General features: G+C 39.5%; 1 protein-coding gene across 1 annotated transcript in view; it reads right to left on the reverse strand.

Annotated features, from left to right (window-relative positions):
* Positions 1–2,222: 2,222 nt before the first annotated feature.
* The window catches only part of SLC28A3 (solute carrier family 28 member 3), a gene marked incomplete at both ends in the record, with an annotated part of 42,653 nt that continues 31,107 nt past the window's right edge, over positions 2,223–13,768 (reverse strand). The window contains 8 exons of the mRNA XM_082074180.1: positions 2,223–2,331; positions 3,706–3,829; positions 5,594–5,692; positions 6,547–6,628; positions 9,208–9,405; positions 11,064–11,232; positions 12,107–12,237; positions 13,400–13,525. Coding sequence (XP_081930306.1) covers positions 2,223–2,331; positions 3,706–3,829; positions 5,594–5,692; positions 6,547–6,628; positions 9,208–9,405; positions 11,064–11,232; positions 12,107–12,237; positions 13,400–13,525 — 1,038 coding nt within the window. The remainder of the gene's footprint in view (positions 2,332–3,705; positions 3,830–5,593; positions 5,693–6,546; positions 6,629–9,207; positions 9,406–11,063; positions 11,233–12,106; positions 12,238–13,399; positions 13,526–13,768) is intronic.

Here is a 13,768-nt window from a genome sequence, read left to right on the forward strand (position 1 = left end):
AGGTTAATCCCATATGGGCAAAAGGTGTGGTCCCCTTTTTGTGTTCAGAGAGACACCAAAAACTCTATCCTGAACTCCTAGCACCATCACAGAGTGAAAACAGTCATCTGAAAACATGATGGTACTTGTTAGCAATCCCCTCCTGCTTTCACTGCTGTTTTTGCTACATTCAGGATGCAACATCCCATGTATAAAATATTTTGATTGAGCCATCGGCAAAGCGGGTGGGAATCTCTTTGAACAGGTGTAGGTAGAGCAATGTTACACACGTTCTGCTAAAGCTGCCATCTAATCCTTATGTGTGGGAGTCCTAAAAAGAATAGAAACACACCACATCTCTTCTGCGGGAAGAAGGCTGCTGCCTCAAGCACTATGAGAGGCTTTTTTAGAAGTTCATCCATGGTTGTCTTTACTAACTGGAATAGCCCTTTTAACCAGCTTACAACTGTGGGAAGGGGAAGAGCAGCCATTTCAAAAGGCTGACATTAAATAAAGCATGCTAGGGAGCGACAAGGAGGGAGAGTGCCAGTGATGACTTATAAACAGGGGGTGTGGAGCACGTTCTGCTTGACAGTGAGAATCAATGTTTCTGATTAATTTCCCTTGAAAGAATATATTTCTCTGTTTCAGACTCTAAACTTCTTTGAAATGTAAACCCTGCTATAACCAGGATGCTGGCTAAAAATTGTGTACAAAACTCATACAGTTTCTTTAGGACAGGTTTGCATAAAATATTCGTACATACATCTGCCATAATCAGGATTAGTGACATTCTTTATAAGCACTGAAACTAAGGTTGACCTGCCGTCTCCTAAATCTAGGTGGATGAGGCCAAAGAAAAACGCCTAACAGTGTGAAACCTGTAATAAAAATCACAACTAGCAGTAATACTGGCATTTACAGTTTTTCAGAGAATAAGTTAGTAAGTTAGCTAACTCAGTTTTACAGGAAACTTGCATCTTTTATAACAAGGCCAAATAACTGATCCCTGAAAATCACTGTACTGGCACGTGTCTAAGTTTATGAATCTGGTTTTCCCAGAACTGATTCTGCAATAATTAATGGAAGATGGAAGAATTAGTTATTATTTTATCAAAATAGACTGGTTCATTTCCATCTGCACTAGTTTTATTTGGATGGTATGTCAGGACTTCCTGATGTTTCTGTACTTCAGTTCTTAGTTTTTTTTTTTTTCAAGTCTTTGGCAGTAACAATGTGTAGGAATTAGGAATGTGTATATCACAAACTTATCAAAATGATCTGCAAATGATTTCTCAGTTTTGGACTCCACGAAAAGTCTCAAGCTTAAAAACGTAAGAGACTTCCCTCTTCAAGAGGGTCTTCAAGATCCATCAAGGTTGCTTTCACAGGGACTAGTCAGACTGTGACCTGATTTTACACATATTTAATTTTCAGTACAGCTCTGATGTTTGTGATAGGAATACTGCTCTGAGTTCCTGCTTGGCGACTCCAGGATCAATTTTCACAATTGTTAACAACAAAGATTGAGAAGAATTTATATAGGAGACTTTCCTTGGAGTTGGGACACTTCCATTCACGTAAGTTACCTCTGAACAGGGTCCAGCCTCCTGGATCAAGGTGTGGCCTGCATATGTCTCTGGGCAGGAGGGGACCGGGGTGCATACTGGCTGGTCCCTGATTTTGGTGCTTCAGTGGCCAAGCTGGTGAGGTTCACCACATGTTAGCAGTTCAGTTCACATGCAGCCATAGTTACCAGAAGAAATGTTCAGAGATTTCTGAGAACAGAGTAATTTATTTGGTGCAGTAAAAACACTTCTTTGGTATCAAAAAGAGCAGAAATACTAATAGGATTGGATGGAGATTCTAAATATGATTTCCAGTTCACAACTTTCTGTAAGTGGCAGGCAAATCTGAATCTGATTTTCTTCTTGCCTACACCAGTTTAACTCTGTAGATTCGTCAGTTTGGGGGTAGAAATTAAATCAGGAGAATCAGGCTCAGAAATGTTCTCCTACTCTTCTGATCTTTAGTTTAAGAAGAGATCTGCAGCAAGAGGTGTCTTGAACTAATCCCAGTTTAATTTATAAGTAATTCCAAGCAAGTCAGAGGAACTGGGCTGGTAAGAGATGGAAAATAAAGGTTTTGGGGTTCACACATGTTGCAGAAAAGGAAATTTTTTATTAACTTTTCACCAAAGAACACAGCTCTTATTTATGATCTATCCCCCCAAAAAATTAAGGTTAAATCCAACTGCAATTAAAAGCAGGTTGATCCAGTATTCGGCAACATCCTTTCCAGGAACTCAGGGTGTCGTTTCCTCCATGGAAGATCTCCTGTGAACCATTTATGCTGGGAAAAGACATAAAAGCAGAAATCAGAGATACTAATTTTCTCTTTTGGGAATCTCAGTCTCTCTCTCCCCATATATATAGTATATTTATACATAAACAAACATATGCACATACACATGCATGTGCACACACATATGTGTGCGCACACAATTTCTACAAAGCAACTTCAAATGTGTTAAAATTTTCATGAGAAATGAAACAGCAAGAAGACTTTCCAAACACCAGCCACGTGCCGTGACCAGATGTTTTTACCGGGGTGATGTCTGTTTTATGTATAAAGTCCTTGTGCCTTGGGTATATCTTCCTAGGTAACTGAAATAATTGAGGATTTCAGTTAATTATTCAAGATTTGTGCATCTTCAAAGTGTTTGCTCAACACTGATTCTGGTGAAAAGAGAGCAAGTTCTTGCCTTTGTAGCAATTTGGTAGAGTTAAAATTGTTGTGATGAGCAAAAGTTGCAGTGATGAAGAAATATGAATGAATGAATGTACTGAATATCACAGATGATTTTACTGGGCAAAAAGTTTTCGACACTGGTTCAATTTGGAACATCAGGTTGCAAGAACAGAAATTTCTTGCAGTGATATGCAAACATGGATGTATAGGCAGAAGGTGGTGATCTTGACATCAACATGAATAATTTTTTTAAATTACATTTTTTACAATAGTGTAAATCTAAAAATGTTACCATAAAAACAAGGCCACCTTACATATTGTATATATCAAATTTTAAAGGTTTTTGCCATAATCTAAATACATAGTCCTTTGGTTCTTTGTGAGGTAGTGTTAACTATGTCTGAATGTATTTCTTACTTAGTATCATTATTCCTTTATTTTCTGTCTTGGATAGAGAATTATCTAAACCAATTTACCTCAGAGTATTTTTCTGCTTCAAATATGTGTTTTCTATGTAAACAAATATGATCACTGTTGTCTTCAGCCAGATTCATAGATAGCAGAAGGAAACGCTCCTGGCTTTTTTCAACTCAGGTTATCCTCAGACACGATGTTAACACTATGTTAGTTCCAATATTTGGTTTATTTTTGTTAGTATTTGAGATGAGCCTAAGCTAGACCACTGAATCTTCACATGACAATCTATTTTTAGGCATTCAGGAAGTTCAGGTTTTGACAAAGACATTTTGAGTTCTCTGTTGGTTCTGTTTGTGTTTGGCATGTAACAGAGAAATGCCCAAGAAAGGGAAAACAATTCAGCTACATTAAAATATTATTTGATTTAAAAGAAGCAAATTAACGGAAAGCAGGTGCCCGAGAAAAAAAAAGCTAAACAGAAAAAATAAAATTAGGCTTTTAGGGAATATGTGAGCTCCCTAAATTACGCTGACAGAAAAATAAAGAGTTGTTCTATACCTGGTGAAGAGTTGCTGGCAGCATTTAACTAGCTTTGTGCTGTTGGCAGGGACGTCTGTGGAGTTGAAGGCATTTCTTAAAAAGATGTGGCAAGGAACTTCCAGGTCAGGGATGACCAGCATTCCTGTGAAGTAAGTAACATTTTTTTTTAATGAGTAATGAAGAGGAAGATAAGACTTGGGATTGTCAGTCACGATGTTATGGTCAGATGAAACGTTCTGGCTAATATGAAATCACCCTCCAAGATGATTCCGTAAAGCTGTGAGAATAAAACACTTGAAAGGTGGGGTTTATAAAAAAAAAAATCTGAATCATTTTACAGACCTGGATTAAGAAGTGACCACAAACTTTTTTTTTTTTTTTTTTGGTACATAGAAATGAAACTATGGTAACCTGTTGCACATTGAACATTTTGTTTTTCTACTGCTTTTAATGCTACTAGAAAAAGGACACTAATGGCTTTCTCACTGCTGGGCCAGTGTGCTTTCATTAACTAAAATGGAGCTATGTTGCATTTATAGCAGTGCAAGTAACTGCGGTACATTTTATTTTATCTTAATTGGAGGTAGTTCTGTTTTATTTTTCTTTGCTTTGCTAGATGTTCTCCAAAATTTCCTATGAATAGTAATGATGTCAGCATTCATTGCAGTAAAGAAGACACAAAAATACGAAAAGGATGGTTCTTTCTATGTAGTGTTGGGAAACCTGAACACATTTTTAATATGCTCTTATCTTAACTGGGGTAGTAGGAATTGCTTGGCATTTTTACCTTCTTCTGGGCATGAGGAAAGCTTTTGTCATGGCAGGAGTGGGTGGAATGTAATTTTCTTTCCAAAGCAGATTTTACTGCTTTAGAAAGATTTCCCAGTGGCTGTTCATAATTTTGTTCTTAAGGTCAGGATTGTGAAATTACACATTTTTGTAAGATTTTCTGATTCCTCAGTTATACAAAGTAGTGTCACATATGAAAATATTACAGTGGGCTGTGAAACTAATGACATTTCAAGCGTACTAGTTCTATAACTTCCAGAAAATAGCGTGGGCTTATCTTTAGAATGTGTATGTTTCTGTTGCTTCAATGAACACAAAGGGATATGGAAGCTGTGGTTAAAACGGACATTTTTTTTGGCTACATAAAGTAGCCTCTTTCTTCACTGGAGGAATATGAATGCTTTAACCTTCATCATGCACCTCTGCATATCACATGCTCAGAAAAGAGAGCTGGGAAAGGGATTGTTAACTACTAAGCATAAGTTTTACCTGCTGAATTGTATCTGGTCAATTAATTATTTTAAAATATAATTAATATTATGTTCTTTTTAATTTCCTCCTTTTAATGGCTGTTGCATTGTGACTCTTTACTCAGCTTGAAGGTGAGACATTGAAAATAAGGATCTGCTGTTGAGTCTCACCTTAGGACAGTTTCATTAACTCAGTGAGAATACTATCAGTGTAAAACATCTATTTAACATTAAGGCAATAAGCTGTTCTGCTTCCCCACATTCCTTGACTGCTATGCTCTTCTTTAATTCCACTCCTCCATTTTGGATCCATAATTGCTTCTGTATTTCTGTAGCCAGTAATGTGGAGGAGGGATTGCAACTCATCTATAACTTGCTTTGTTCATGTGTTACACACAGACTAACTACCAAAAAAAAAGAAAAAAGAAAAAAGGAAAAAGAAAAAAAAAAAGATAAGACATAGTGGAATAAATAAAACAAATATTTTCCTACTCTGGTTTTCAGGAACCTTTCATCACATAATGACATTTAATCCTGGCAAAGCCAGAAAGAAGAGATAGACGAGCTGCCTGGCTATGTCTGTCCTGCCAACATGCTGCCACGCAGTGGTCACTGCCTGAGAGGGACACCAAATGGGGGTACGGTACCTGCCACGCAGGCAGTCATGAAACAGGCCACAGTTCCTGCAATCAGTGCTCTGAAACCACTGGCAGCTATTTCCTTTCGTTTTGAGGGAGCAATGCTTGCTAGGAAAAAAATAAAGAGTGTGTCAATCATAAATACATATAGACATGAAGAAGATCAATCTACCAGTTGTCCCACCAAAAGAGGAAATTCCCACCCTGCAGTTTGAACAAGGAGAAACAAGAGGGAAAATGAAACATTTTTAGAGGGCCATTTGAAGGCTTGGTGCCAATGTTGTTTCTTTTTGTTGTAAAGGTGGCTTTTGTAGGGAACGGTAACTTCTGTTTGCTTTGGCAGTTTGCACCTCTCTGCATCTGTCGCATCTGGCTGATGGCAGATTTCAGATGCAAACCCCAGGCATGGCATCAGGGTCAGTCCCTGTGGCTGGGTCCTGCTCTCCATGCCACCCCACTTCTTGCACCACAGAGGCCACCTGGGCTCCAGAGTAAAGACAGCTGCCAGAAATTCTGACTGCCTGGTGAGAAACCCAGATGGGTTTTCAAATTTTCTTTTTGCCTTGAAATCTAAAAGGCCCTTTTTACTATATTTTTTCCCCCTCTAAGCCTACTGTGTATATGCAACATTTTTATGGGAAAGACAACTTCGTTGTTCAGACCAGTGGGCTACAGAGATGGATTGCTCCTCCTGAAGCCTGAGGATGGTAGTAGCTCAGGGTCTTGGTGTGAGGGCTGGGCAGGGCTTGGTCCCTCTCCCTTGCCCCCAGCCCCTCTCCCAGTACCTCCTCACCAAACCCTGCAGCCCTGAGGGAGCCCTTCCATGCACTGGTGGGTGCCGGGTCTTGTCAGAAGAGCTGCTCAACCCCTAATGCTGCTAAGCTTCACCCACAATCTGTTCCTTTGGGTGTTTTCTTTGGGATTTGCTTGCCAAATAAATAGTCCAGAAGAGTCATTCTTACTCAGGCCTCCTGTTACAATTCCCAGGGAGCCGAAGTTGGCAAACCCACAAAGAGCATAGGTGGCAATGACTTCAGAGCGAACCTGGAAAACAAACACACACCCCGTTGAGTTGTTTGAGTCAGCTCGTACCGATTTAGAGGTCTGAAAACTCCACATTGTGGCTTAGGGCTCCAAGTACTGAAATCACTTGCTTTTGCCTGGTTGCTGCCCCAGTGTGTGGCTTTCAGCAAGGTAGGATCATTCTCTTGCTGAAACATGCAGGTGTTCATACTCATTGCCTATGGGTGGACTCATAAACCATGTGATGGTTTTATTTTTCATGTATATTGCTGTGCCTTATTGAATTGAGTACTAGTAATTAAAGACAAAAAAATAGTTCTTATCTTACTAGTGGCAATCTGGTTGCTGCTTTTTGAAGGTATGAGTCAGAGAGCTTTATCTCAGCTTGTTGTTCATAGCTGGACTGCCTCTGTAACACTGTGAAACCTCAAGTTTTGGTATGTATCCCTTACCTCTTTGACCCTGAACAAGCAGAGGGCTCCATGTGCAAAGCTGCTCTTGTGTGTGCTCCACCCTGTGCACAGTCGAAGGAAAGGGAAATGGGTCTCCTAGAGACTGTTTTGATGTGATAATAGGTAGAGACACATTAAGATTTTTGGACCCCCCATTAGCGGCTTATTTCCTTCCTGACTTCAACCACCTTCCTCTCCTTGGGCAACACCAGCTCAGTCTGGACCTCAGAGCAGAGACAAGGTCGGGCTGGCCTGTACCCCCATCGAGGGACCCCTCACAGGACAGAAAGTTACTTTGGGTGAAATCAGGCTGCAAATCTTGCAAACCTTGACACTAATGTAGTTCAAACATTTTTGGAAAGGAGACAACATATCTCAGCAAAGGGTTTTTTGAACCCATGCCATCTCTGAACTGCTATTTACTGTGTTTTAGGCCCAAGCTGACGACGTCCGAGTGAGTGTTCTAGTAGGTTTCCTGTTCATCAGAAGTTTCTCTGTTTCCACTCCTGTTTTATGAAAACCAATTTGTAGATATTTTCAATCACTCTGTGAATATACAGCAAAATGCTTTTCAAGTACCCACTCTACGTGCTTTTCCTAGAACTGGCTTTGTGTACTGTGATTTCCCTGCTTTCATTTGTACTTCCCTAGCTCTGAAAACAGGAAGCCTTGCTATTACTGACTCAGGTGAGGGAGCTCAGAAGACCACTTGTTTGCTCACTCTGACTGAATATCTCTGCCTGGACGTATTAGAGAGTTCTGAAACTGAATAGGAATTAAAAGTGGAAGTCAAGCGCACTTTCACACGAACAGTTGTGCCATAATTAAAATGGTTACTGGGCAATTTTTAGTAGTGTTATGAATCAAAACTATTTTTATACCTCAGAATTTTTTACCAGCTTATACAAGCTCTATATATGTATTGGAAGTGAACACAGAAGTTATATATGACATCTTACTAAAAAAAAAAAAAAAAAAAAAAGAGGTGAAATACAGTTGATAGGATCTGAATTTAAAGGGTGATTTCCAGATTAAAAAATAATATATATATATATATATATATACAAACACTCATTTGGGAGCTCAGAGACATATTCTCCTTGCAGAATGTAGCATGATGATATCAGGGCAAATCAAAGGTCCATCCCACCCAGGATCCTATTTACAGGAATTCCAGGAACAGTGCTAATGGATGCTCGGGCAAGTGTGTGAGTATTTGATCAGACTACCTGGCTTTTTATTTCCATTTGTGAAATATGTTCTAGTAATAAAGAATTCAAGTGATCAGGAACATGTTTTGGCTTTTGTATATAAGGCAGGTATCCACAGTATCACGTCAGATTAAATTAAAAGATGTGCAAAAGGATGTTTTCTGATTAAGGGTGCTCTACAATGACAGATCATCTTGATTTGAAGAAGAAAGGCCAGTGCAGGCATAAATCCAGATACCATGGTTTTCATTGCCTGTGCTTAGGTTTCCTTCTCAGACAATTGTAGTAGAAATTATGTATCCTGTTAGGTGAATCTGGGTGGATGTGTGATTCAGAGTAGGGCCCAGGATCCGCTGGAATTGCTCGTAAAAACTAGTCTTCATTGGCAATTGAAATAGACTAATTTGGCTCAGTGTGACAAGAGAAGTCCATGACAGGTAGTACATGTCTTGTATTACTGCTCTTTGCATAGGGACAACAACCTCCAGCAGAGGTGTGCAGGTAATATCTTAAATGCCATCAGCTAAAGCTTGATGGATGCCTCTCTTAAAAGCCTAATGCTTGGCTAAACCTCTGCGGGCAGGAGGATCCCCCAGTTCTTGCCCAGGGTATTCCTGGATGAGTACCTGTGGTAAGAAAAACTTCACCTTGAAGACAGCCTTGGTCTTATGTGCACTGTCCTGTGGGACAAAGCATGTTCCCCCAAACTATGCCTTTCTTTTGCTATGTTTGTTTGAAATAAATAGCTAGTGTGATGGCAGTCATGGCAGCTTCACAAAGCAATACTGCATTTTCATAATTGAACTCTATAATGGAAAAATATGCTTTAGAGTAACATGCTACCACTATCCCTTTGAACCCAATTAAAAAATAAGTTGAGTTTCAGCAGAGAAGGTATTAGATCCAATAGATCTGTAGAGTAGAAAATGTTACTTACTGTCATGTACTGTTTCACACCATTAATGTACATCTTCCCACCCTTTTCTCGGTTGTGAATCAGTTTTGAGAGCCGCTCATAAGCCACAAATTCATTGAAGAAAGTTTTGTAACCTAGTAGTCCAGCAACAATAAAACTGTCTTCCCAGTCTACCCCCATCATGAAGGAGAATGGCACGAAGATATAAGCACAAATTTTCTGCAAAATACATAAGACAATAGCAGGTCAAAAGATATGGTTGGCTGAAGAACAACAACATGATAAATTCTCTAAACTTAAAGTAAGTATGGTTTTATTTCAGCAGATGAAAATTGTCCTTAAATGCTTGCTGCCAACATGTCTGGAGACTGAGGGGTTTTAATAGTAAGGTATGCTTGAGTAATTTTTGAAAGGCTAACCCAAAATCTAGAAATGATTAAGTAATTAGGTATGTCTCTGATTTTATACCTAAAGTAAAAAAAAAAAAAAAAGCTTTCTGTGCTTTTTTTTCCCCAACGGTGGCTTCAGATTGGGGATAGTGTTTGAAGCAAAGAAGGATAGTTCAGTTAAAAGAGTGGATAAGAGAATTTAAAAGTCTGGTTCTTCCACTGATTAAATCAAGTGAGTTAATGAGCTTGCTTAATTACAAGGCGATTGGATTCCAGCTGGTGTAAACAAAAGACTAAGACTTGTCTCTGCATAAAAGCTGTGCATCTGACATAATTAAAGCTGTACCTTTTTCCCAGCATTAAAAGTTTTACGGGAATTTAAAAAAAAAAAAATCCCATATCACAGTATAGCTTACTTTTATATATGAGGGAAAACAACTCCAGCTATGAAAGTGTTTAGGCAGATTGTCCTTACTGAATGTAACTGAGGTGTTTAAGCAGTTACTATTCCTGCTGGGTTTCTCTGCCCACAAAAGGCTAGAGGTTAGTATCTCTCAAAAGGGATGGTTGGCTGAATGCAATGTGTCTGTGGGTCTCAGGTCCTTTTGGGTTACCTATCTGTTCAAATGTTACTCCATCCAGTATTAAAATAACAGCCCTTACATAAGTGTGGCTGAGGTATGAATACTTGTGGCTTTCCTGTGCTGTGGGTGTCTGTGCAGTGGGATAATCTGTGCAAACTGTGCAGGGTAACATCTTCATATTGCTGAAGCCACATCTGCTATGAGTGTCTATTTATTTCTGCATCACTTTTATTGCAATGTTATACCAGTATTTCATACATCACTTTTATTAGGAGCTTGCAAAACAAAAAGACCCAAACCTTTGAACCAAGATGGTTGCATTGGGTCAAAAATGATATATTGACCTAGCTTAAAAAAGAAGCCCTGTTTAAAACTTGTTTGCTCAGCTGAGTGTTTTGGATGCTGTATTACAAGTTAATTGTGTTGTGAACTAAGTGGTATTGAGTAAGTGTAGGTTCAGAGAAGTCCAGCCTTGCTCTAGTGTTCTTATCTAAGTGAAGCTAGTGAGCATTAGGGACTTGATGGGGCTCTCTGAAGCTAAAGTCACTTTAATGTTTGCACTGAAGGAGAAGTTAATGGCTTGCCAAGTGTGTAACTGACAGATGTGCTGCACCGCTCAGAGGAGGCAGGTTTTAGCATACGATGCTCTGTAAATATACTCTGCTAGTTAGTAAGAGCAAAACAGAGGGAAGCTATACAGGGACTAATGGATACAGAAATATTTACATGGCAACAATTTTCCTTTGGCTGTAAAGATATTTTTCAATAACATGCCCATAAATATAGATGGTTTTGGATAATTTAAAAACAAACGAAAATCCACAGCAGAGCCACACAAGCACTTAATTTCAGATAGACATGTTATGGATGTATATAAGCTGCATGAAAGACCTGAAGACCATACCTCAAAGTTCAGCTGTGGATAGTTTAACAGGTTTCCCACCCAAGAGAGGGCTGAGTCAATGAAAGCCAGCAGGGAAAGGAAGGAGATCAGGTTCACAAGGACGTTCGCTACTAGCTTGATGGAAGAAGAGGCACCTAGAAGGGCTGCTTCCAGCATGCTTTTTGTTTCACTTTATCGATTAAAAGAAAAACAGTGTGTAAACATTTTTTTAATCCAATCATAGAACTAAAAATTACATGACCTTGATTAGAAATCTACTGGTGAAGCTGTTTACTTGTGGGGAAAATAATTATGAGGTGGGGTAGGTTTTTGCTCTTGATCCTCATGGGAGCGACTGGGAGGGTATGCTTTTGGTGCCACAAGGATGAATTTTGGCACATTTGGGGTTGGGCAAGCTGCGGATCAAGTCACAGTACTGTGACTGCCTGTGGCACCAGTGGTATGGGGGGAGTGAGCACTGCTCTTCCTGCAGGCAGCCCTTGCAGGTGTGCCCAGGATGTCCAGAAGCAATTCCTTAAAAGCCTTTTGCTTTGCCTGTCGTTCTCAAGGCAAGTGCGTCTCCCTGTGGAGAGACAACAAGGTTGCTACTGTGATTTTTGAAAAGACTGCTCCGCCTTTGCTTTCGTATGTATGCATTTACAGACTTGCTATAAGCAAAGGCAACAACAGAGAAAATGGGAAAGTCTTTTGGTGGCTTACCTCACCTCACCTCACCTCACCTCACCTCACCTCACCTCACCTCACCTCACCTCACCTCACCTCACCTCAGGTAGGCATTTCCCTTTCTTTGGAGGGTTTATGTCTGCCGAGGTCCTTGGCATATCTGTGCCTGTCCTAATTGGTAGTGATACCTCCATACATTATAAAGAGGCATGCTGCACCTGAATTCACAAACTATTCATTTGGGGCACGCTGGTGTGTAACTAATTTATTGCTTGTACATCTACAGTGTACTAACCCTAGAGCTTATGTGTGAAGAGTTATTTTTCCAAATCTCATTTTTGCATAAGTATTCCTACTAACTAGAGCCTGGATCAGCTTACCTTTTTATCATTTGTAGGTCATTCCTCTGTGTTAGTATAGGCTTTTCAGTTTCAGGCCAGAATAGTTTGGAGGTGGCTAATGATGCTGGTGCTGACATGACAGAAGCGGTCAGTAGGTGGGAAGGAGAAATCTAGATTTCCAAGTGACAGAAAATATGCTGTGATAACCACATCATGCACAAACATGGAGGAAAACCATTAAAATTATTAGATGCTTGGATGACTTTTCTACAGGGGGTCATTAAAATGTTCACATTGCTTATAAGGAAAAGGAGAGAATGAGCAATACAATGGAAATTCAATTGGAAACAGGAAAAGTCCGAGTAGTGAAAAGTATGGAGTAATCTTTTCAAAAGGCAAACTGCTTCACTTCTCTCTAGTGGCAAGCCAGAAGGAAGAAGAAACAAACAAAAAGCCAGGTCCGTTGAGTGCAGCTTGGTGTAGCAATAGCAGAGCAGGTGAATGAGAGCCAGCCTTCCTTAGCACCCCCTGTATGCCTTGCAGTGGCAGGAAATTGTTTTTGTTCCTTGATGTTGTGTTAAAAAAAAATGTACATAGGCTAACTTAAATTCTGTTGTTCCCTTTCCACCCCTTTTTCTGCAAATTTCTACATAAAACTTATTTGGCAGCTTCTGCTGTGTTTCCATCTCTCCTTTCCTTTCTTGGTCTTTTTGACCAGTCCTCCCTTCTTGCCTCTGTCTCTCCACTGTATTTCATTCTTTTGTGGAACTAATATGTTTATCAACCATTCCCCAGTTACTCTGATCATAAATCACATCTTTAGCTATGTTTTTCTGGATTTGTGCTGTCGGCTCCTTAGCAGACAAGACATTTACTACTCGTGTTTGTACATCATCACTACAATGGCAGTCGCAAGTCAGCTCTTTAGGCTCATATGGCTAGCAAGAGTTCCTGAAGGACTTTATTTACGTCACTGCCACAGATGTGGAAGGGTTTATCAGTTAGTATATTCCACATGTCAATTCATCCAGACTGTAGGAAACTATACAAATCAGTCATTTTCTTGCAGCTATGGTAGGAAACCTCTCTGTATTACTTAGGTAGGTTTTTTTGCTACTTAACAATATCTTCAAGATCAGATCTTAGTATCCCTGTTTATTGTTGGAAGACACAGGATTGTTGTGGTTAATTCCTTCAGAAATTTAAAAAAAAAAAAAAAAAAAGGAAGAAAAAGGAATGACAAATCTACTTCCAAAGCATTTTAGCTGGGCTTCCATACTTACGTGATTTCAGATAAACAGTATATTTTCCAGTTCTCTTTCCCCATCTTACCCCAAAAGAAACATATGCTCCAAAGACAGTTCCAGCAATAGTTGAGAATCCAGCTGTCATGATTGCATGGATTTCAGATATGGTGATATATGGTAAGTAGGGCCGTACCATGAGAGGAGACTCTGTCTGGAGTGAGAAATGACTATCAAATTAAGAACTCTTTTATTAACAGAAAAAGCAGTGGCTGCATCACACTTTCTAAGATGTCTTTGACTAATTAATCTTAGTGCTAATGAGTGCTCTGAATATTAATTTATTGAGGGTTTTTTACTCTATGAAGGAAAATTGTACCAACATCCATCATGTCTAACAACAATTCTTGCTGTTTTACCATGTTCCCAAAAGGCCCAATGAAGTCGTCAAGAAATC

This window comes from Streptopelia decaocto, assembly GCF_964273445.1.
Source record: "Streptopelia decaocto genome assembly, chromosome: Z".
Lineage (NCBI taxonomy): Eukaryota > Metazoa > Chordata > Aves > Columbiformes > Columbidae > Streptopelia > Streptopelia decaocto.